We start from the raw sequence: 24540 nt of genomic DNA on the forward strand, positions 1-24540 counted from the left end.
TAGCAGAGAGCTCCTGGCGCCGGCCGGACGCCTCCCCCCAGCAATCAGCCTGACGTCCGAACGGCGGGGAAACCACAGCGGGGCACCCCGCACCCGACAACGCAGCAGACGCTCACCCTGGGTTCATCTCGAGCCAGGCTTCCAGCTGCCCGGCCTTGGGGGCGTCGGTGCCCGTGAGGATCTTCCCGCTCTCCACGTGGATCACCTTGACCGGGAGGTCGCTCATCTGGCTGGTCTCGTCCAGAGGCTGGAAAACAGTTACTCCAGTGAGGTGCCGTGCTGTCCTGTGGCCCCCACACCTCGGGCCCCCAGGAGACAGTCAGCAACGGGCAGGACACGTGGCTGGCGATGCCGAGTGCGGTGGAGCGCGGTCAGCCCGGGCCCTCCCTCCCCCCGCAAACCCAGCACTGCATCGGCAGCATCAGTCGCCTAGGGAGGCCATGTGCAGATGCCAGGCCCGATCCAGAAAAGGCTGCAGCACCCACAGTTGTGGGACCCATGCTCGCCGACACCGGCGGACTCTGGGTGTCAACAATTTGGTAAAACCACACGCCCACTTATCCGAGCCACAGACGCTGCTCTGGCCTGACAGGAGCAGTTTAACTTCCAAACAGGTGACACGCAGAGCATGAAGTGCGCCCCCCGCCCCCGCCCCCGAGCCGGAAGGCTGCTCTCTCCACAGGCGTGCCCGGGCACTCTCCCTGATCAACCACGCTAAGCGGCGAGGACTAAAGGCACCTGCGCTGCCTCCCTCGTTCCTGCACACGCGACCCACAGTTCACTCTGCCCCCAGCATTCCTCCTGGTGCCGTGCTTGGGGGCTTCACTGAGGGTCCTCATTCTCCCATAAGCAGCTCACAGAGACATCGCACACAAAACATGGTCTGCTGGGTGACCAGTACCGAATTCCTCGTAAGACCAACTGAGGACAGGCGTCTCCCTCTCATTTCCGGGACTGGGGAGGGCTTTTGACACAGTGGTTCTGACACAACAACGTGGGGCACAGGCAGTCCACAATGCAGAGCCTGAGGCCGAGTCCAGCTCTGCTTCAGTCCCACTTCCTGCTCACACACACCCTGGGAGGCAGCAGGCCATGGCTCAAGTGCGTGGTGCCTGCCACCCGCCAGGGGGATCCATTTTGGGTTCCCTATTATGGCTTCATTTGGCCTGGCCAGCGCCTGCTACTGCAAGCATCTGAGGCGCGAACCAGCAGATGGGAGCTGTCTCCATCTCTACCTTCCAGATATACAAAAACAAACACAGGGCGGCGCTGTGGCGTAGCAGGTAGAGCCGCCGCCTGCAGTGCCCACATCCCATATGGGTGTTGGTTCGAGACCCAGCTGCTCCACTTCCCATCCAGCTCTCTGCTGTGGCCTGGGAGAGCAATGGAAGATGGCCCAGGTCCTTGGGCCCCTGCACACTCGTGGGAGGACCTGGGGAGGCTCTTGGCTCCTGGCTTTGGATCTGTGCAGCTCCAGCCGTTGTGGCCAGTTGGGGCGTGAACCAGCGGATGGAAGACCTCTCTCTCTCTGCCTCTCCTTCTCTCTCTGTGTAGCTCTAACTTTCAAGTGAATGAATAAATCTTTGAAAAAAAAAAAAAATAAAAACACTAAGAAAATAAAATTTACTGGCGAAGACTTCTGGTTTAAGCCTTGGTGTCTGTGTGCTCCCCGTCAGCAGGGCTGGGAGCCGCGAGGTCGCCTCCACGCAGCCGACAGCTCACTGCAGTGCTGCCCACCTGCGGGCTGCTGCCGTCCCTGGCCCATCCATGGGCCCCTCAGCTTCCTCAGTCAGGGGCTTCCAGCAGCCCAGGATTCTGGGAACGGCTACAGAGTGAGGTTCAGGCATTGCCGATTCCAGAAAGCGCCCAAGGAGATTCGAAAGTAGAGCCAAGCCCAAGACAGCAGCAGGCGAGCGACGCGGCCGGCGCACACAGCTGCACCACCTCCTCCAGAGCCCTGAACGACGCTCCGGGAGTGGCCGGCCCCAGCTCTCCCAAGTGGCTTTGGAGTAGTTCCATGCCAGCCACAACCTTCCGCAAGGATTCAACGGAACATTTCCAATAAAATTTCTTGTCACGGGCCAGCATTGCGGCAAAGCAAGTAAAGCCACGTGCCAACATCCCACACGGGTGCCGGTTTGAGCCCCGGCTGCTCCTCTTCCGATCCATTGGTGCTAAGGCGCCTGGGAAGACAGCGGAGGATGGCCGAAGTGCTTGGGCCCCTGCATCCACGTGGAAGACCAAGAAGACTCTGGCTCCTGGCTTCGACCTGGTTGGTCCAGTCCTGGTTGTTGCGGCCATATGGGGAGCGAGCCAGCAGATGGAAGACCTCTGTCTCTCCCTCTCTCTTACTCTACCTTTCAGGTACATGAAACAAATGTTTTTAAAAAATTACTTGACGCAGACGGAACGAGGATGGCCACAGCAGGGCCATGCAGTCGGTTTAATGTTGGGCAGCACAGCGGCTCCACCATGGGTGACAACTCCCTGCACCCTTCACCGCACACGGCTGGGGTACAGTGCCCAGCATTCCCCCGACAGAGACGCCCCACGCCTGGGGTGATGGAAACGCACGTTCCCTGATCGGATCACCACGCCCGCACACGTGCACCTGAGCGCCACTGGCCCTCATAGAGGGGCACTCGCAAGGTTCCCTGATGGGGCCAGCGCTGTGCTGCAGCAGCTAAAGCCGCCGCCTGTGTGCAGTGGTTCGTGAGCCGGCTGCTCCACTTCCAGCTCAGCTCCCTGCTCATGTACCCAGGGAAGCAGCGGAGAATGACAAAAGTCCTTGGGCCCCTGCAACCATGTGGGAGACCCGGATGGAGCTCCTGGCTGCAGCCTGGCCCAGCCCTGGCTGTTGTGGCCATTTGGGGAGTGACCCAGCGGCTAGAAGACACCTCTCTGTCTCTCCCTCTCTCCTTCCCTCCCTCTCACTCTGCTTCTGCCTCTCCTTCTCTGTAAGTTCTTTCAAATCTTTTTTTAAAAAATTCTAGTATCCACATATAACAAGGATCTTTAAAGAGTTCACAAAAACTGCGCATTATGAAGAAACTATGCATGGAATTCGCGATTCTTCATGCCACAAAAAACTTACCTTCTCTGCATTTTCCCACGTGATTTCTGGAGCCCCCTCAGGTGTAAAATCGCTACATCAATGAAAAGGCTGCTGCAGATACAGATGTGTCCGGGTTACCTGGCCCAGCCATTCCCCCTGGGACTCTGGCCCCCCGGGAACCTGTGCATCTGCTACGGACCGAATTCTGCATCCCCAAATCTATACACTGAGGCCCTGACCTCCAACATGACGCCCCTCGGAGGGGCCCGACCACTAACAGGTTAGAGGCCCTGACCTCCAACGCGACGCCCTTAAGAGGGGCCCGACCACTAACAGGTTAGAGGCCCTGACCTCCAACGCGACGCCCCTCGGAGGGGCCCGGCCACTAACAGGTTAGAGGCCCTGACCTCCAACACGACGCCCCTCAGAGGGGCCCGACCACTAACAGGTTAGAGGCCCTGACCTCCAACACGAAGCCCCTCGCCCCTCGGAGGGGCCCGGCCAGTAACAGGTTAGAGGCCCTGACCTCCAACACGACGCCCCCCGGAGGGGCCCGGCCAGTAACAGGTTAGAGGCCCTGACCTCCAACACGAAGCCCCCCGGAGGGGCCCGGCCACTAACAGGTTAGAGGCCCTGACCTCCAACACGACGCCCCTCGGAGGGGTCAGAGGAGGGCCTGAGGGTGGGCTCCTCGTGATGACAACAGTGCTCCAGTGTGGAGGACGCCCCTGTTGCCAGGAACTGACCCTGCTGCCAGCTCCCTTGGGCCCCCGGACCCCAGGCCCCAGCAGGGCAGAAGGGAAGTCTGGGACACCCTGGGACACGGCAGCAGCAGAACGTGAGGTCCTCGGATGCTTCCCACAGCAGGTGCGCCAGCGGAGGACACCAGCTCCACGGCCACGGACGGAATGGCGCGCTCACTCCACGCCTGTCAGCATGCCACGGGAAGAGAGGACGCCCGGCCTGGCGGGGGAAGCACCCGGTGGGGGCCTCACTGGGTCAGGTGGGCCCGGACGGCTCCAGCAAACCAGGAGGTGAAGCCCAGCCAGGGACCTGTGCAGGCCACGAGGGAGCCGGTTTCATGGCTGGCGACGAAGCCTTCCTTCAGGATTATCACATTCAATACGCTAGCGGCAGCCACCCTACGGCAGCGATGTTACAAAACAGAGGGCACGGGGCAGGCGCAGGGGTGCAGTGGGCTAAAGCCGCCTGCAGCGCCAAGCATCCCACAGGGGCGCCGGTTCGAATCCCAGCTGCTCTTTTTCCAATCCAGCTCCTTGCTAATGGCCTAGGAAAGCAGCTGAAGATGGCCCAAGTACTTGGGAGATCTGGATGAAGCTCCTGGCTTCAGATCGGCCCAACTCCAGCTGTTGTGGCCATTTGGGGATTGAGCCAGCAGATAGATGGAAGACTTTCTCTCTGCCTCTGTAACTCTACAACTCAAATAAATAATCTTACAAAAAAAAAAAAAAAAAAAAAAAAGCAGGCCAAGGAGCTCAGGGGGACAGACCCTGCTGCCACCTCGCCTGGCCAGCACACGCGCGGGAGACACCTCCTCCTTCCACATCTCACACCTTCCCTCCCACAGGGGCGGGCAGGAACGATGGGGAAGACAGGCCGGCAGCACAGAGCCCCTCTCGGGTGGCCCACACTGCACAGTTCTGAGTTTTGGAACCAGGCTTGTGTCTCAATCTAAATCCGTGATGAGTGAATACATAAAACCCATCGGCATGGGGGTGGGGGTGGGGGGCCCGGGCTGCACCGAGCGGAGCACGGAGGCAGGTAGGAAGGGAGACCCCTTCCGGAGCCTCCTGAGCTCAGAACCAGGAGCACCCAGCCTCGGCGGGAGGAGCTATCAACCAACAGTGGCTGAGCTGTGCGGCCCCAAAGGCACTTCCTGTGTCCAGGACTAAGCGCACAAGCAAACCAATCCTGGACCCCGGCTGATGGTGCAGGCTCCTGATGTGAGAGACATGCAGAGGGAGACGAGAAATGACCCTGAGGAGACGGACTCTACTGTGAGAGCCGTGCGACCTCCAGATCTCTAACGCGGCCGCCACCACGCTGCCGGGTTCTACGTTCACAGACAAGCAACCGTACATCAGTCGATCTGAGAAACAGCCGCGTCCGCCCGCACACGCACGACCTGCATTCTGGCCAGCGGTCCCTCGACTGTGCAGCACGGCCAGTATTCCACGTAGCATTCACGCATTAGGCGTCATGAGCGACAGCTACGCAGACGGCCCCACATACTGGAGGATGTAGGTGGGTTCTCTGTGAATACCGCACAGGGTACCTGGGTGAGGGTGGGGCCGGCGCGGGCACAGGTCCTGGGGGACAGCGGCACACGTCACTGGCAACGCGGGCGCAAGGTGCCATAACCTACTTCCTAGACCCACTGGCTTGGAGCGCCTGGAAGCAGCGATGTCCCCCAGCCGTGGTCACACCCAGCCACATCTTGGTTTCTAAATGTTCTTCTCCAATAAAAGAAACCAGGACTCCCCGAGGCAATGGCGGCCCAGGGCTTGGGCAAGGAAAGCAGTGAGGAGCTGGAGAGGGAGGCAGTGCTCAAGGGCGGCCGAGGAGCTGGCACCCCCACCCTGGGAAGGGGCCAGAGGAGAAGTAGCATTCAATGCAAAAAGGAAGGGAGAGAGAGGGAAAGGGAGAGAGAGGGAGGGAGGGAATAGGGCTGACCTCACGGCAGCACAGCAGGTAAAGCCACCGCCGGGGAAGCTGGCACCCTGAGTGGGCACCGGCTCAAGTCCTGGCTGCTCCACTTCCGATCCAGCTCTCTGCTGAGGCATTTAGGAAAGCAGTGAAAGACGCCCCAAGTGCTTGGGGCCCTGCACCCACAGCGGGGACCCAGATGGAGCTCCAGGCTCCTGGCTTTGGCCTGGCCCAGCCCCAGCTGTTGCTGTCATCTGGGGAGTGAACCAGCAGATGGAAGATACCTCTCTCCCTCCTTCTCTGTAACTCTTTCAAAATAAATAAATCCTAAAATAAATAAATAAAATAAAGGAAGCAAGAACCCATTAGCTGGGTGTGCGCTCGGCCCAGCAGTTGAGGTGGAAGTGCAGATGCCGCACACCACGCTGGCCTGAGTGCGAGTTCCAGCTCCAGCTCCCGACTCCCAGCTTGGCGCTAACGTCGGTCTTGGGAGACAGACTGATGGCTCGCGGCTGGGCTCCTACCACCCACGCGGGAGACCTGCACTGAGTTCCAGGGTCCTGGCTTTGGCCACTCCCCTGCCCTCAGCCATCACAGGCACTGGGGGAGTGAATCGACGGACGGGAGTCCTCTGTGCCTCTGCTTCTCACAGAAATACACTCAGAGGGGCCAGCACGTGGCACAGTATCCCATACAAACTCCAGTTCGAGTCCCAGCTGCTCCACTTCCAGTCCACCTCCCTGCTAATGCGCCTGGAGAGCAGAAGACGGCCCCAGTTCCTGGGCCCCGCACCCACGAGGGAGACCAGGAAGGAGATCCTGGCTCCTGGCTCTTTGGTCTGGCCCAGCCCTGGCTGTTGTGACCATTTTGGGGAGTGAACCAATGGGTGGAAGACTTCTCTCTCTCTGCATCTGTCTCTCTAACTGCCTTTCAAATAAATAAATACATCTTGAAAAAAAAAAAAAAAAGGATTAGCAGCCTATGACCCCCGACCAATCGGGGAGAAGAGACAGCAAGAGGGAAGTGCAGAAGGCTGACGGGAGTGAGGGCCACCACTGCGCTCAGGACGGAGGCTGAGTGGGCAGGCGCATGAGGAGCCACCACGCGCGGGCCTCCAGCCCGGCCTGCAGGGCTCCTGACCACTGCAACAGGAAACGCCTTCGGCAGGCACTGAGGGCCAAGGACGCCATCAGCAGTGACCTCACGACCTGCATCATGCACCCCCCACGTGAAGGACACGGGGTCACTCTGAGGTCTCCTGCCCAAAAACGTGTGCACGAGGGAACGGTCAGACGCCTGCACATCCAAACGCCAAGGTCAACACGGACAAGAAAAAGCGAGGGGCCACTGGACCCACGCGGCCTGAGGGCCCCAGCAGCTGCAAGCCGGCTCTCTGCTGCAGTGGGGGAGTTGGGGGACACCTGGCAAAGCCTCAGCATGAGGTCTGCGCGTCACGGAACTGCATGGGCTCCACTCTGGGACACGGGTGCAGGTGACCGTGGGAACCTGGGCAAGGCCACACAGCAAGCCTCCAGGCTGCTCCCGACCTCCCGCCCAGGCCTGCGACCAAGCGCCGGCACCGCGAGGCAGCATGCGCACAGCAGCAGGTCTGCAGGGTGGCACAGACCTGATCGAGCAGCCGGGGGCCCACGGGACACCCCTCCTCACCTCGCCATCCGGACCAATGGCCGCCGTCTGCCCCTCTGCGTTCTCTGCCTTCTGCAAGTAGAAGCAGACAGTCAGGCCCTGTCCTGGCCTGCAGCGGGGGGCACCGCCCGCCCGGGTCCTGGCGTACCTTCTTCTTCTTCTTCTTCTTCTTCTCTTTGGCCACCTGGGCGGCCTTGTGCTGGCGCACCAGCTCTGTGAGGTTGGCCACGTACTCGTCCGTCTGCTGCAGGAGGTAGGCCAGGCGCTTGTCCTTTTTCTGGTCGATGAGCTTGCGGTACCCCTCCTCGTCCTCGGCCTGCGAGAGCGAGGCGGTGAGCAGTGGGCACGCGGCCCCCCCACCCCGGCAGGCACACCCAGAGCCAGAGCCCCTCCCGGGCTGTCCCGAGCCAGGGCTGGGCCGGGTGCACCGCTAGACTCGCCTCACGATCACCTCAATGCCAGCACCTGAGGGCCCTGCAAGGAGCCACCGCAAAGGCCCCAAGTCCCGCCTTCTCCGTCCATGAGACACACCCCCAAATCCAGCCCTTCCTCCAGCTGGTCCACACGACAGCACTGCCACACCTCGGCAGGGGCGCCCTCGGGCCCAGAGCCCTCCTGGCAGGCCGTGGGGATCCACCTGCCCCACACGAGGTGCTCGGACCTCCCATCTCGGGGGCCTGGGACCCGAGGCACTTGCTGGACGCCACATGCAGCATGCTGCCACCCTCCTGTCCCCAGACCGTGCACCCTGGGTCACGCCTGCCCTGCAGGCCTCTGGTGGTGAGGCCTCCTGTCCACCCCACGCCCTTGCCTGAGTCCTGCCCTTCCCTGCACTCATCTTCACATAAAACCCCCTCCTGTGTTTCACCCGGGCTATCTGAAGCCCAGGAGGGCAGGGGCCGAGTTCCGTCTCCTGCAGCGCCCTCTTCCCCCACGGCCCAACAGACTACTGGGGGGTCTCCACTGCTCCCCCTGTGCCCCCTGACCCAATGTGCAGGGCAGCCGACGGGCCTGGGTCCCGTGGCCCCTTCGTGGTCAGGTCTGAGGCAGGGGTCTCTGCCCCCAACCCACGCCTGTTTTCCCCTTTGCCCACCTCTCACCCAGCCCCTACTGGACCGGGCGCGAGCCAGCTGAGCGGGCCGGGCTGGGGCCGGGACGCACCATGAGCCTGCGCATGCGCTCCTTCTCGATCCGCTCGTTCTCCTTCTTCTGCTCCCGCTCCGTGTTGGCGTGGTACGTGGCCACCGCCTTGGTGAGCTTCTGGATCTTGCCCGTGACGGATCTGTGGTACTCCTTGAAGTCCTTGGCGTGCTGCAGGATGCTGTTGAGGTACTCCTGTGGGTGACGCCAAGGGGGCGCTGACCGCTCGGGGGACGCCACTGGCAAGGGCGCTCCCCCGAGGAGGACCACGCGCTCATCGAGACGTAAGCGCAGCGAGACTGTGCCGCTGCCTGCTAGGAGGCCCGGCCCCGTGTCCTGACAAAACCCAGTGCATATTGTAAGAATATGTCCAAGATCAGTCCAGAAAACCTGGAGGGCCAAGAACGCCTGTTCTAGCGGGATTTTTTTTTTTAAATTCTGAGAGCTGTAAAATATGCTATGTGTGCCCAAACAGGGGAACGGGGGACAGGCTGAGATGGAATACAAGGTTGACATCTGCCGTGTTTCAGCAGTACCTAAACACACACCAACGTGCGGTAATTTTTACCAACACAAAGCTAACTCGGCAGACAGGGGCGACCGTCACAGCCGAGACGAGGCCGCGCGCGGCGCGGGGGCGCCGGCCGGGACGCACCTGGTGCTTCTGGCGCCGCTTGCGCTCCTGCTCGATCTTCTGCTGCTTCTCCAGCTTCTCGGTGATGCGCGCCTCGCGCAGGGACTGGCGCTTGCTGCGCTTGTAGGCCTTGGCGTTCAGCGCCGTCTCCAGCGCTGTGTCCCTCCGCATGCACACCACCACCTCCTGGCGCAGCTTCGGGAGGAACAGGAGACGCTGGCACCGTGCACGCCACACCACGCCACGCCACGCCACGCCGGTGCTGCCGCCTCCGAGACCAACAGCCCCACCCCGCCGGCTCACTCCCAGAACGACGGCACCTGAGACCGGACTGTGAGTCCGTCACTGATGCCCCTCGGGGCCCGCATCAGCAGGACGTGGGAGAAGGAACCCCAGCACCCGACGTGGGAGGTGCTGGGCTCAACGCCCATTCCGGGTCATCTCTAAAAAGATGCTCAGGCACCGATCTGTATGCAGAGAGCGGATGGCAGGAGCCACCGGCAGGCGGCACGGAGCAATGACCATCTGGAGCCCAGCAGAGGGCCCTGGCGTGCCTCAAGCCTGCAGTGGGCCTCCCACAACACACAGAGGTCCTTACGGACCCCCAGAAGACAGCACCCCTTGGAGAGGGGCCGCTCGAGTCTCATCCCCCACCGGGCAACCGTGCCAGAGGGAAGCCCCCGCTTAGGGAAAGCCTCAAGGGCAACCCCTCCCACCACCCACTGGGCCGCAGGGCAGGCACAGGGGACCAACAGCGCCCTTGCGTGAGTGTGAGTGTGCGCACACGTGCGAATGGCCAGGGAGCAGCGCCCCAGCGCCCAGGGAGCAGCGCCCCAGCGCCCAGGGAGCAGCGGCCCAGCACTCAGGGAGCAGCCCCCAGCACTCAGGGAGCAGCCCCAGCACTCAGGGAGCAGCCCCAGCCCCCAGGGAGCAGCCCCAGCCCCCAGGGAGCAGCCCCCAGCCCCCAGGGAGCAGCCCCGGCCCCCAGGGAGCAGCCCCGGCCCCCAGGGAGCAGCACCCAGCACTCAGGGAGCAGCACCCCAGCACTCAGGGAGCAGCCCCAGCACTCAGGGAGCAGCACCCAGCACTCAGGGAGCAGCCCCCAGCCCCCAGGGAGCAGCACCCAGCACCCAGGGAGCAGCACCCAGCACTCAGGGAGCAGCACCCCAGCCCTCAGGGAGCAGCCCCAGCCCCCAGGGAGCAGCCCCAGCACTCAGGGAGCAGCCCCAGCGCTCAGGGAGCAGCACCCCAGCGCCCAGGGAGCAGCCCCAGCCCCCAGGGAGCAGCCCCAGCCCCCAGGGAGCAGCCCCAGCACTCAGGGAGCAGCCCCCCAGCACTCAGGGAGCAGCCCCGGCCCCCAGGGAGCAGCCCCAGCACTCAGGGAGCAGCCCCAGCGCTCAGGGAGCAGCACCCCAGCCCTCAGGGAGCAGCCCCCAGCCCCCAGGGAGCAGCCCCAGCCCCCAGGGAGCAGCCCCAGCGCTCAGGGAGCAGCCCCAGCCCCCAGGGAGCAGCCCCAGCCCCCAGGGAGCAGCCCCAGCGCTCAGGGAGCAGCACCCCAGCCCTCAGGGAGCAGCCCCCAGCCCCCAGGGAGCAGCCCCAGCCCCCAGGGAGCAGCCCCAGTGCTCAGGGAGCAGCCCCAGCCCCCAGGGAGCAGCCCCAGCCCCCAGGGAGCAGCACCCCAGCCCTCAGGGAGCAGCCCCAGCCCCCAGGGAGCAGCCCCAGCCCCCAGGGAGCAGCCCCAGTGCTCAGGGAGCAGCCCCAGCCCCCAGGGAGCAGCCCCCAGCACTCAGGGAGCAGCCCCAGCACTCAGGGAGCAGCCCCAGCCCCCAGGGAGCAGCCCCAGCACTCAGGGAGCAGCCCCAGCCCCCAGGGAGCAGCCCCAGCACTCAGCCCACCTGTCTCTGGAAGTTCAGCAGCCTGAGGGCCTTGAGCTCAATGGTCGCTTTGGTTCGCAGATCCCCGGCCAAGGACCCGGGGAGGTTTTCAAGTTCCTGGATTCGGTGTGCGATGCGAGCCTGCAGCCTGGGGCGGGGAGAGGCAGTGAGAAGGCGGCCCCTCTGCAGGGCCCTGCCTAGGAAGCCCTGGGCAGCCTCCCAAGGACGCATCCTAGGCCGCAGCCCTGAGCCCTGGAGTCTCAGCAGTGGGAGCCAACCTCCGGTCAGGAGGCCCGAGGCCCCGCCCCCGCAGGCCGGGAGGAGTGGCCGTGGGCCTCAGGGGCCCCATCTGTTCACCCCAGGCCCTGGGTGCCACCGTCCCGGGCTCACTGGAGGTCAACAGGGGGGTCCTCTTCCTCTGTCTCACCCTTGACTGAGCACCTACTGTGCACCAGCTACTGTTTCAGATGCGAAGCCTCATAGGACACTGGGCCCTAGAGGGGGCTGAAAATCCAAGCAGCCACCAAGCTGCAGGGCTGTGGGGAGAGGTCTCCAGGAGGTGAGCTCAGGTGTGGCCCAAGTGGCCACAAGGAGGGCCAGGGCTGCACTGGGCCAGGACCCTGGGGCAGGAAGGAGTCTGACAAGTTAATCAAATGCAAAGAGCAAGAGCGGGCTGGGCGAGGTCAGTGTTGGGCGAGGGCTAAAGAGAAAAAGCATTCCCAGAGCAGACAGGGCAGTCAGGCCTGTGGCTGCTGGCAGGGCTGCAGGGGCAGGTGGGGCGGTGGGGAGGTGGGCAGGTGAGCAGTGCTCCAGGGGCTGCCAGGTCTGGTGGGGGCAGGTGCAGGGGACAGGTCAGGCCCCGAAGGCGCGGGCAGACTCAACAAGCAGGGCTGGAGGTAAACAGTGAAGGAGGCCCAGGCCTACCCTGGGGAGCTCATGCTTCTACACCAGGGAGGAAGTGCACCATAAACACCCGGAACGAGACGGGGAGGTGGGGGACCCTCGGGGAGGGATCCAGGCCCCCGCGGTGCAGAGTGGGTATTTCCGACCTGCGTGTGCCAGTGCCGAGGGGGCTTGCTGTGGAAAGTTGAGAGGGGCCAGCGCACAGCTTGCCAGGCTACTGCTCGGAGGGCAGGTAACAGCACGGCTCCGCCCCTCCTACAGCAGGGCCCCCAGCACTCCAGGACTATCGGGGACTGACACTGACACGCATGTGCATGACACGCGACCTACGCAAGTGCCTATCATGACACTGACCTAACAGGAAGAGGAAGCCACCCTGTCCAGTCGGCCAGGGGCCCGGCCCCACAGATGGCGGCAGAGCCCGAGCCGGAACACTGCACATCCAGGACAAAGGACGGAGAGGGAGCGAGGCCGCAGGCCGGGGACGGTGGGCACAGCCCCCGCTGCACAGCCCGCACCTGCCCGCGGCAGACACAGCACACCCGGGGGACGCGGCGCCATGCCCATGGCCTTCAGCCGCACCTCACCTGTACTCCCGCTCCTGCAGGATCTCCACGGGGTCCAGGCCCCTGGGCTTCTGGATGGGGGTGATGCGGCTCTGCTTCTGGTGCAGCGGCACCATGGGGGCCGGCTGCGCCGGCTGCCCCGGCGACTGCGTCTGGGGCGGCATCACGGGCGAGGCGGCGGGCGGGACGGCGGGGGGCGCGGGTGAGGGGCGGCCCGTGGGCTGCGGGGGGATCAGCTTCTGAGGGGTGCTTGTGGGGGCAGCAGCATTCGCCATGGGTCCTGGGGAAGGCAGGTGTGGGCTCAGCGTCCGGTGCGGGGGAAACGCCAAGTCCACAGGGCACCGCACCGCCCGGGGGACAGAGACTCCTGCCTGTGCGCACACACGGGATGTCAGCTCCAGAGACACAGCAGCCCAGCTCTGACTGAGACAGCAGCCGGAGCAGCCCGGGCACGGCCGCCCCGTGCAGTGCGGGCAGGGGGCTGTGCTGCCCGTCCCTGTGGTCGCCTCGCCCTGGCCTCCTCTGCTTTCAGCTTCATGACAGGAGTGGGTGCGTGGGAAGAGGCTGTCCTAAGGGCTGTGGCACTACCCACAGCTCCCCAGATGCCCTGGGAGCAGGCCCCCCGCAGACCCACGCTGAGGCCCCGCACCCCAGTCCCAGGTGAGCCCCAGGTGAGCTCCAGCCGCGCGGCAGGCTCTCCATGCCCATTGATGAGCCTCAGGCTCCGAGACGGCAGGGACAAGTCCACACAGCCCCACCCCCAGTCTCAACCCTGAAATACGGCCCAGGTGCACCACACGGGGCTGGAGGGGGTAATCAGCAGAGGCCACAGTCACCCTGTCTGCCTCCCACAGGCAGGGCTTCGGGGGGGGGGGCTCCCCCACCGCGCACTCACTCTGCTCTTCTTACTGGTTTAAGACCCCAGGATATTCTGGAATCGTGGAGTGGACCCAAACCGCAGCCTCCGGGACTGACCAGGGACGGGTGAGCCAGAGGAGAGCAGAGGGCACGGGTCCCATTTGGGTTGACTATCCTGGGCCCTCCCCCCTCACCAGGCTCATGACAGGGAGGCAGAGCACAGACAGGGCACAGAGAGAGAGAAGCAGACTCACCTTCAGGCCAGGGCTTGGGGGGCCCTCCGGGGGGCTGCCCTGGCATCCCAGGAGGCACGCCTGAGGGGCCTGGGGGGGGCATGTTGGGCCCTCCCATACCTAACACAGAAAGAAACAAGCAAGAGTTAGACTACACCCACGGATGGCGCCCAGGGCCACCTCCCCACCCCCGAGCCTGGAGGGCAGGCCTTCTTTACCGTGGGGCCTGCTGTAATTTGGAGGTGCTGGTCCCGGGCCGGGGCCGGGGCCGGGGCCAGGGCCGGGCCCGGGGCCTGTGGCGGACACAGAGGGTGGAGGTAGTGTCGGCATCTGCTGCTGCATCCCGGGCATCGGCCGCTTCCCCTGCACAGCCATCTGCAGGTGGTCGGGGAGCGGCTGCCCCCTGGCCAGCATCTTGTAGGCCATGATCTGGGCCCGCAGTTGGTGCAGCTGGTTCTGGTTGAACGGAGTTGGGCCCCGGTTCTGCTGCCCCAAAGCCTGGGGGTCAGCACCATCCAGCGGGGCTCCTCCTGGTCCAGAGGACAGCTGGGGGCCTGAGGACGGGCCACTGGCTGGAACCGGGCTGGAGGCGTGCTCGGAGCCACCCAGAGGTGAGGGATAACCTGTGGGGAAAGGCCAGACCACGGTCACCTGGCGGCCCGCGTGCACAGTTGCATGGCTCGTACCCGGAGAAGGAAGTGGACCCAGGACCTCCTTCTCGTGAGACACGCAAGAGGCAGCCAGGGAGCACACGACCCCGTCACGGCCTCAGCCGGGCAGCCTGCAGGGCCGGCGTGGCTGGCTCAGGTTTCCATGGGCGTGAGGACAGTGCTGGGCCCGCAGCCGGGTGGGGCGCAGGTCTTCAGGTGGGCCAGACGCACAACCCTCACCTCGCCACGGTGGGCTCGGCACCCCTCACCTCTGCGGCCCACCTGCCCCATCGCTTCTCAGAGGGTCGGGAGCCTGCCTCTCCCCCCAGCCCCACCCTGCGGGTCGGCCCCCCAGAGCCCGTCCTCCTAGGGCTGCTCCAGGGTAGGAGGGCCAAGGTGAGCTGCAGGAGGGATCCTTGGAGGGACCCCTCTGGCCTTTCCCGAGTCCAGTGAGAAGCACCCCGATGAGGAAAACCAACTTGGGGCTCCAACCCAAGGCACGAAAGACGCCCAGAGGTACCTTGGGAGTGCTGGTCCATGGGGCTGGGCGGGGGCCCCATCCCTGCGTGGCCGCCCGACCGCATCCCCATTCCTTTCATCTGGTTGTAGCGCGGGTCGTCCGACATGCCCTTCTCGTGCATGGACTCCATCGGCTGTGAGAGGTGGCAACGAGACAGGATCAGCACGGAGGACAGGAAGAGGTGGCAAAGCTCCGCCCAGGCTAGTTCAACATCACCCAAACGCCCACCCACCGCCGGCAGTCAGCGTGAGCAGCGGCGTCACTCCAGGCTCATCTGAAACCTATTTAAGCATCGAGGCAGATGGGCAGAATGGACGCCAGTGGTGAGGCGGCCCCCTGGGAGACAGGCCTGAAGCATCCGGGCCAGGGAGACGAGTCGGCAGACGGGCAGAATGGCACGGACCACGGACACACGGTCAGTGGCAACAGGCCCTGGCCAGGGGGCAGCATCAGCCAGCAGAGCGGGCTCCCCACTCAACGTCCCGAGGAGGCTGCTCGCGCCTGGGGACCCAGGCCCTCCCACCCAGGACGACGACACTGCACTGGGGATCCTGACCTCCGTGGGACAGGGACGCACGCGCTGCCTCCAGTGCACAGTGGCAAGTACTGCCCCAGGGGAAGCCCTGGCCACAGGGACTGTGATGGAGACCCTTCTGCAGCTCCTGCTAGGCCCAGTTAATACAAGTGCCAGCAAGCGATCAAAGTCAAACCAGCTCAGTGTGTGCCCAGGACATGGGGGCAGGGAGGAGGCCGGGGGTGGGGGGCAGCTTCACGCAGGGCACGAGGTGGATCTGACCACGAGGCAAGGGCCTGCTCTGCCCATTCCCCAGAAGCCACAAGTACTGCCGGCCGGCTTTCCATCCAACAGGCTGGCACCCTGCACAGGAGGGGAGCGTTCTCGGGGGTGGGTGCTGGGCACACGGCAGGCTCTGACAGGCTCCGGCTGAAGGGGCATGGAGTGAGTGCGTGCCTGTCTGTCCCCCCCAGCAGGGAGAAGCAAGATGGGCAGAGGGAAGGTGGGGTCTGTGCTGGAGGAGGCGTGGCCTGCAAATCGGGAAGCAGCAGGTGCAGGCTGTCACCAGCAGCGTCCAGGAGTGAGGGCGCTGCTCGGGTACTGCGCCACAGTGGACCTGGGTCCGGGGACGGGGAGGGCAGGAAGGGGAACCCCTAGATGTTTGGAGCTCCGTGAGCAACACACACCTGGGCACAGGGAGACGGGGAGGGAGGGAGGGAGGGAGGGAGGGAGGGAGGGAGGGAGGGAGGGGCTCACTGAGACCCTGCTTGCTCACTGTGAACTGGGCAGGGAGGAGCTGGCAGGGTGTCTCTGGTCATCCAGGGGCCCCACTGGGAAGAGGATCTTTCACCTCACTGGCCACAGCACCCACTCCTGCAGTCTCGGGCAAGGTCAGGGGGTGGCGCTGGGTGTATAAAGGCGCCCGCGCCCCTGCTGCAGGAGCTGGCCTGACGCCCTCAGCCTTCTTTCAGGGAGCTGGACATTTTCCCCATTCATGAAGGAAACCTCAGAGTGGTGTACCCCAGCGTCCCACACAGCACGAGGGGTACGGGTGGGTGAGGCTGGGTGCAGAGACGGCCTGCCGCCCCAGGGGTCCCTACCTTGTGCATCTGATGCATGTTGTCCTGAGGGTACCCTCCAGGCCCCTGGGTCCCGATGGGGTGTCCAGCCGAAGGCGGCCCTGGGCTGGGCCCCATCATGCTGTGTGCGGAGCCTGGCGAGGGCCCTGGGCTAGGGCCCAGCATGGCTCCAGGCGAGGGCCCTGGGCCTGGGGAAGGGCCTGGCCTCGGAGTCCCACCCAGGGGTGGGTCTGGAGTGGACATCTTCCCGGAAGCTGCAGACGGCGACCTCCTGCTGGAAAGAAGCACCCGTGAGGCCTGGGGTGTGGGGGTGGCAGGGGCAGGCCACACCGGGGCCATGAGAATCCCAAGCACATCCCTCCCGAGACTCGCCACAGAGCAAGCGCCGTGGGGGCCAGGAGACGGAATTAAAGCTCCGGTTCCCTTTGCTGCGCTGGACTGAGCACCTGTGAGCTCTTCTTCACAACTCCGTTGTCGGGAACTTTCTGAAGACCCCTCACACGCACGGCCGTCATCTTTGCATGAAAATACAAGTGTGTTTGCACCCTGCATCTTCCACAAACATCGTGAAGGACCTGCACACCTCTCGGCACACAAATCAGCGGGACGCAGACAAGGCTCGGGCCCGCCCACTGCTCTGGCCCTGTCTGCCCCTGCGGCCCAGGGAGCGTCCGGGAGGGCAGCGGGCTCAGCTGCCCTGCCCACCACCCCAGGACTCCCCAGCTCCCCTATTTAACAGAGAGGAGAGCAAGACCCGGGCTCAAGCAGGCCTGACTGCGACCTCGCAATCCCAGCGAGCACGCTCCTGGCACGTGACGGTGGCTTCCACTGAGGGCAGAGGCCAAGCCCCTCGCAAAACAAACACAGGCCTGAAGCCTGAAAGCCAGCCCGCTGACAGGAACACACCACACACAGCGGCACCACGCAGTCGCCCACACTGCAAGAGGGATGTTCACACGCTGCTGACAACCGAAACCCAGCAGCGCTGGCGGAACACGCCAGCTCCAGCATTCACAGACATCCCCCGGGGCGAGGGGTCGCTGCTCGGGCAGCTCAGTCTGCCGCAGCTGCATGGCTGTGGCCCCGAATCCCTACTGGGACGCCGTCAGGAAGTGGGGCCTTGGGGAGGGCTCCGGCAGAGCTCAGGGACAAGGCCCGACCACGCAGACAGCGGCCCTGGAGAGGCAGCCCTGCCCCCGCGCGGAGCGCGCACTCGCCAGGCCTTGTCCCTGCGCTGCGCGGCCTCCAGAAGCGAGACGCGGGTTTCTGTGGTTTACACACCTCCGGGTCCAGGTACATCGTGAACAGCGGCCCTGGTGGACCAACGCGCAGCCTTGCACACACCTCTGGTTAGCTACCTCCCTCCTGCGGGGGGTGGGGGCACCCACTCCCATCGTGGGTGTCTGGGAACACAAAGAACAGAAACTCCAACCTACCAGGGCCCACTCTCGACAGAGTGCAAGATCTTGCTGCGCCTGCAGGGGGCAGCAAGAAGCCACCAAGGTCCCCTCGAGGAGCAGGGCCAGGACTCCACACCCTGGCTACACAGCATCCAGGTGGGCCTCCCAGGTGTCGCCACCAGGACCCATCTCCCTTTTAGGCTGTTCCACCACACTCACTGGGATTTCTCGGTCTGTCCTGGGCAAAGCTGCCCTCAGCTGATCTTCCCTTTGACCATTTTACTGTCTAACAGTCTTCAGAGCGCAAATTCCAACCTTGTCTGGAGGCATCCTGAGCTTTTAACAGCCCATCTCTATAACCAGGCGTGTCACAAACCTGGGTCTGGTTTCTGTTGCCCCCCTCCCCGTTTTTGTTTTACTTTGAAACACACACACACACACACACACCGGGAGAGATCTCCATCTGCTGGTTCACTCCCCAGACGCCTGCAACAGCTAAGGCTGGGCCAGTTTGAAACCAAGAGCCAGGAGCTCCATCTGGGTTTCCACGTGGGTAAGGGCACCTTCCCTTGGGCCAGCACCTGCTGCTTTCCCAGGGGCACTAGCCGGGACCTGCGGCAGTGCTCACATGGGATGGCAGCGTCACAGGACACTGGCCCCGGATGCAGGCTCGCCTCTGGGCCCTCCGTCCCCCAAGTCCCTCAGGTGGGAAAGGGACAACAGTCCTGCCAATGCTTCCCCAACCCTGCACCACGCGGCTGCTTTCTCACTGGAAGGTCTTTATCCTAATTCAGGAAAACCGAAGCCAACGGCCAGGACCATCAGGCCCTCCGGAGAAAACGTTTCTTCTAACGGTGCACGTGCCACGGGCAGGCACTGGAAGTGACCCCCAGGCTAAAGCTCTTCCAAAGGCAGCCTGCGCGTCGCGTCCCAACTTCTCCATCGTGTCGTGTGATGCCGTCGCAGCCCTAGCTTCAGCGCCACGCACAGGTGCACTGAGGACTGCCTCAGTACGGCGAAGCCCGCACAGGTTTAACGACAGGCGTGTGACACGACATCTGTCTCTGCAGTGCCACCGTCAGCACTCGCCTTCCTGGTCCGGAAGGCAGACGCCTCGTGAGACCGAGCGTCCCGAGCAGCACAACCGGCAGGGCTCGGCCGACCTGAGCGAGTGCTGGCACACGCAGCGTGGCAGTGGGGGCGGGGCCCCTCCTTGTACTGTCTTACCTTGCTGCCTGTTTGCACACACGAGGCGCCCTGCTCACAGGTGTGCAGCTGCAGGGATCGTGGGTGGATGAGGCCGGCCAACCCAGCCTCGGGGGAGGGGCTCTTTGGCAGCCACCGTGAGGAGTCCCGCCAGTCACCGGCTCCAGACAGGAAGCGAGGCAGGTGGCATCGGTGCACCTGTCGCCCTGCTGCTGGGCACGGGCTTTGCGAGCTGTCCACTCCCATCTTCACGACGCTGGCTGGCAGCGCGAGCAGAGCTGCTTCGGCCCGGGCGGCGGGCACGGCACTCCCTCCTGGGCGCCCGGGCAGCTCCCTCCTCTGCACTCTCTGTGCAGTCTGTTCATGAAGATTTCCAACGTGCGTGATGCTCGAGCAACCAGGTTGCTCCTGATGGTTAACGTCTTGGGGGTTGGGGTCCTATCCAGAACAACAGGTGGCTACCCCGAGATCAGGAGGACACAGGAGGGAAGGGGACACCCAGGGGCATGTGACAGAACTGCAGAGCTGGGGCCAGCCCTGTGGCGCAGCGGGTTGACGCCCTGGCCTGCAGCACCAGCATCCCAAATGGGCGCCGGTTCCGGTCCCGGCTGCTCCTCTTCCTATCCACCTCTCTGCTCGGCCTGGAAAAGCAGCAGAAGGTGGCCCAAGTCCTTGGGTCCCTGCGCTGCGTGGGAGACCCAGAGGAAGCTCCTGGCTTTGGATCAAGGCAGCTCTGGCCACTGCAGCCAACTGGGGAGTGACCCATCGGATGGAAGACCTCTCTCTCTCTCTCTGCCTCTCCTCTCTGTGTAACTCTGAGTTTCAAATAAATAAATAAATAAATAAATCTTAAAAAAAAAAAAAAAAAACTGCATATCTGTCCAAGTCCCAAAGAAATCACAGAGAAAGCAGACCTAGCTGAGGGGGCAGCGGGGCCTTGGGCCACTTGGTGGTGACAACCGAATTTGTTCACAAGCCCTCACTGCCACGCTCGTGCCAGGACCCTCAAGGGTTCCTGAGGCCCAGAGGCCACACTGGGGGTCAGCGGGAGGCCATGGAGCTGTCCAGGTGACAGACGCTGGGATTGGGCTGCTCTGCCACGACACTGTGTCCTAGGCCCTCAGCCAGCTCCTCCTGGCCAGCAGACCCTTCCTGAGGGGCTGGGTTGGGCCCCGTGCTGCTGAGAGCTGCAAAGCTACAAGCTACAGCTTCAGTGTGGCCCCAGGTTCACCTGCTGTGGCCCAGGAGGGGCCTGCGCCATGCGGGCTGGACGACATCATGCTTCTAAAGGCCCAGGCGTGCTTTACAGGAGCGAGGCCGCCCCGTGGGCCGAATCCTCTACACACACTTCTGCTTCCTCCGGGAGACCACACACCGTGACAGCCCTCGCCAGACCTGCTGCATTCCCCACCTCTAGTCCTGAGCCTCGTGAACTTCAGTCTGTGTGTTGCTACAGTGGCTCTGCAGGAGCTGCGGGGAGGTGGGGTCGGAGGGCCGGGAACACCCCTGCTCCTTCAGATTGAAGAACTCATGTCCTCAGCGAATGCCTGGATCGACAAGGTCCTCCCTAAGGCCGCTGCACGCGCTCCTGCCGCGAGTCCCCGTGTGACTGTCACTGGGAAGGGAACTGGGCTCGGCACCTAGGTGGACCGCACACCTGGGCGACCCACCCAGCGGGGGCAGAACGACCGCACCTGTGCACCTGTGTCTGGGAACCCATCCCGATACGCGTGGCCCGGGTACATCTGGGGCAGAGCCCCGGGCTTCGGGCAGGCAGCCAGGAGTGCGATCGGGCGTCAGAGCACTGGGGCAGGGATCCAGAAGGTGAACGCTAACGCATTCGGTCAAACGGTCAGGAGGCCGTGAGACCAAAAGAGGGTCCCAGGGAGCCAGCGCCGGAGGACCTAGAAGCTAACGGCCCCATCGTGCCACCTTGTCTGAGAAACACCTCCATTTCCTGGCACTCAGAACACAACCACAAACCGGGGTGCTGCCGCCTTGACACCATTAAAAAAGCACAGTGGGGGCCGGTGCTGCGGCACAGCAGGTTACGCTGCCATCTGCGATGCCAGCATCCCATGTGGGCGCCACTTCGCATCCTGGCTGCTCCACTTCCAATCCCACTCCCTGCTAACGCGCCTGGGAAAGCAGTGGAAGATGGACCAAGTGCCCCTGCACCTGCATGGGAGACCTGGCTCCTGAATTCAGTCTGGCCCAGCCCAGGCCAGAGGCCATTTAGAGAATGAACCAGCAGGCAGAAGATCTCTCCCCCTCTCTAACTCTTTCAAACAAATAAATAAATCTTTAAACAAAGGCCCCCATTCCGTATCAGACACCCAGATTGGAGTCAACTCCAGCTACCCGCTAGGCACACCATGGGGGCAGCAGTGACGGCACATGGAGGTGGGAGAACCAGACATCGTGGACATCTGGGGAGTGAACGAGCAGATGGGAGATCTCAATAAGCACACATTTTCCTCCTTCCTTTTTGTTTTTGTTAAAGCATGAGCCAGCCCTTGTGCACAGATGTGTGGAGGAGGAACCAGAAGGAACCCAGGTGGTGTAGTATACAGGGTCACGGCGCGCACACCCACACACGCACACACACCAGCCCCAGTCCAAGGAAACACACACTGAGGGCCACAAGCAGTGGTCAGTGGCTCGCAGAAGGCCGGGGAGGGGGGTCTTAACCTTTTCACATCACCCAAGTCTGCAGTTTCTGCTTCTGCTGTTCATGTTTCAGAACAAACATTAAACACATCTTTACACAGAATTTTAAAAAAATATTTAAGAAAGGCCGGCGCCGCGGCTCACTAGGCTAATCCTCTGCCTGTGGCGCCGGCACCCCTGGTTCTAGTCCCAGTTGGGGCACCGGTTCTGTCCCGGTTTCCCCTCTTCCAGTCCAGCTCTCTGCTGTGGCCCGGGAAGGCAGTAGAGGATGGCCCAAGTGCTTGGGCCCCTGCACCCACGTGGGAGACCTGGAGGAAGCTCCTGGCTCCTGGCTTGGGATCAACGCAGCTCAGGCCGTTGCTGTCATTTCGGGGAATAAACCAGCGGATGGAAGACCTCTGTCTTTCAAATAAATAAAATAATTCTTAAAAAAAAAAAAAAAAAAAAGGGAGTCATGCTAGTCACTGAGGAGGAAGGCGGGCGGGCTGCTGTCAGGCCCATGCAGCCAGAGAGCCAGCGCTGGACTTAAGTTTGGCCCGAGGGTATCTGTTTTAGAGAAATTTGTTCACATACACGCTTCATCAGCAGGTCCGAGGGCACTTTCAAATTCATGGGAAATAGAATGAAAACATAAGCTTGAGGCAGGCGCTTGGCGCACTGGCTGACACACTACTTGGGATGCCTGTAGCCCACGTAGGAGAGCACGGATTGAACACCAGCTCGGCTTCTGATCCAGCTCCCTGCTAATGCACGCCCTGGGAAGACAGCAGGTAACAGCTCAAGTCCTAGGGTCCCTGCCACCCACAGGAGAAACCAGACTGCGCCAGCTCCTGGCTCCTGGCTTTGGCCTGGCCCAACACTGGCTAAGCAGGCATTTGGAGAATGAAACAGCAGATTGAAGATCTTTGTTTCTCCAGAAAAGGAAAACAGAGAAAAGTAATTTAGGTGCCAAACAAACAAACAAACAAAAACTGAAGCCCCCTACATAGTTCTCTAAGTTCTTGAAGACCCTGTCTGGATAATCATGGGCTCCAAAATCTGCTGCACCAAAATAAACTAATTTTTTAATTCCACTCTCCATGAACTTTCAAGTTTTTAAATTTAATTACTTCTTTATTTAAGAAGCAGGGAGGGGTGTGGCCCACAGGTAAGACTGCCACCTGCAGTGCTGGCATCCCATATGGGCGCCAGCTCGAGTCCCGGCTGCTCCACTCTAATCCAGCTCTCTGCTATGGCCTGGAAAAGCAGCAGAGGATGGCCCAAGTCCTTGGGCCCCTGCACCCGCGTGGGAGACCCAGAAGAAGCTCCTGGCTCCTGGCTTTGGATCAGCACAGCTCTGGTCATTGAGGTCATTTGGGGAGTGAACCAGCACAATGGAAGACCTCTCTCTCCCTCTCTCTCTCCAACTCTTTCAAATAAATAAAATAATTCTTGGGGAAAAAAAAAAAAACCTGCCCTACATTTAGCTGAGAATACATGTCAGAAACCAAAAGATCATGTCACACTGACAAGCTACAGTGGCTTCTCAGTTCCACCTGTAAGGCAGTACCGAAGTGTCACCAAGCCGTACTTTTGCCACTGGCAATAATATATTTTATTCACTGGATTCTCTCCCCTTTTTCATTCACTTAAAAGCCACTTAAGAACACCTGTCCATTTACGTGTACCCAAGACAGCCAGGACCCTGTCTGCCAGTGGGAGTCCCCTGCGCCAGATCCTATTTATATACAAGACGTAAGTTTTCTAATCTCCTAACCACCTCCCAGCAATGAAACGTGACTCAGAGGCAGGTGTTGTGGTGCCACAGGTTAAACCGCCCCTGCGGTGTCCACAGTGCACTGCTACTGGCCACTCCACCTCCTGACCCAGCACCCTGGGAGGCAGCATGTGAAGGCCAAGTACTTGAGCACCTGCTACCCAGGAGGGAGATGTGCGTGGAGCTGCCCAGCCTGGGCTGCAGTGGGCATGTGTGGGGGAGTGAACCAGCGGTGACAAGTTCTCTTCCCCACACACCCCCCCCACCTCCCCCCACCCTGCTTTTCAAATCAATGTGTCTTTGTACAAAGACACACTGTTACAGGGTGGGAGTGCTGAAGAGAGGTGAGGCAGCAACCCCACAGCTAAGGGCTGCAGATGGGAGGCTGCCGGCGCTCTTTCAACCCCAGGGGCCTGGGAAATCCTCAGTAGCAGCCAGGGTCTGCACAGAGACCTAGTGAAGCGACACCGCCGGCAGGCAGATGGCCAGCACGGGCAGAGGCACGCTCCACAGCACAGCCAGCAGTGGGCCAGGGCACGCAGGCGTGAAGACACCCCGCACACCAACTCCCGCACCGCACCGTTCCCCTCCCATCCTCTCACAACACAAGACACTCCTGTGACCGGATCCGTGCGGTTTCCACACCAAACACTTCTCGACTTTCCCAGCACCAGCCGGGTATCCCACAGTTCAATTCCGACTCTGTCTGCCTGGAGCGAGCATCAGATCCCACAAGCTCACGGCTCAGCCCACCGGCCTGCGCTCTCTTCAGATGCCAGCCACATCCCAAACAGCTACAAACCAGGGTCCCCAGCAAGCTCTCCGCAGGTGCAATTCACTGGCTGCAGCATTCCCAGAACTGAGGCAGGCACCTTACTGACCCTACTGGCTCCATGTAAACGCTACAACTCAGGAACGAGCAGACGGAGACAGACACAGGCAGGGGCAGGGCACTGGGGTGGGCACCCCCCATGCCTTCCAACCACTGGGTCTTCCTGGTGCCCAGCCCCATTCTAGATTATCTAGAGGCCCCACCCCAAGCCTCTTCAGTAGCAGAAACTCAAGCATGATCAAAAATGGGCTCGTGAGGGGGTGGCACAATAGACTAAGCCTCCACCAGCAGCACAACCATCCCACATGTGGGCACTGGTTCGAGACCCGGCTGCTC

At 62.4% G+C, this 24540-nt stretch overlaps 1 protein-coding gene across 13 annotated transcripts in view; it reads right to left on the reverse strand.

Annotated features, from left to right (window-relative positions):
* Positions 1-24540, reverse strand: part of SMARCA4 (SWI/SNF related BAF chromatin remodeling complex subunit ATPase 4) — a 109959-nt gene that overhangs the window by 57128 nt on the left and 28291 nt on the right. For 8 of the 13 annotated variants that reach the window (XM_070059119.1, XM_070059126.1, XM_070059125.1 and 5 more), the window contains exons 2-12: positions 16362-16614; positions 14748-14880; positions 13796-14200; positions 13599-13697; positions 12508-12766; positions 11039-11165; positions 9165-9338; positions 8531-8704; positions 7518-7685; positions 7391-7441; positions 117-247 (exon numbers count right to left, since the gene is read on the reverse strand). In XM_070059119.1, the coding sequence (XP_069915220.1) occupies positions 117-247; positions 7391-7441; positions 7518-7685; positions 8531-8704; positions 9165-9338; positions 11039-11165; positions 12508-12766; positions 13599-13697; positions 13796-14200; positions 14748-14880; positions 16362-16614 (1974 nt within the window). The remainder of the gene's footprint in view (positions 1-116; positions 248-7390; positions 7442-7517; positions 7686-8530; positions 8705-9164; positions 9339-11038; positions 11166-12507; positions 12767-13598; positions 13698-13795; positions 14201-14747; positions 14881-16361; positions 16615-24540) is intronic. The other 5 variants (XM_070059127.1, XM_070059121.1, XM_070059117.1 and 2 more) reach the window with 2 other exon arrangements.

The sequence above is a fragment of the Oryctolagus cuniculus genome, chromosome 16 (genome assembly GCF_964237555.1).
Source record: "Oryctolagus cuniculus chromosome 16, mOryCun1.1, whole genome shotgun sequence".
Taxonomy (NCBI): domain Eukaryota; kingdom Metazoa; phylum Chordata; class Mammalia; order Lagomorpha; family Leporidae; genus Oryctolagus; species Oryctolagus cuniculus.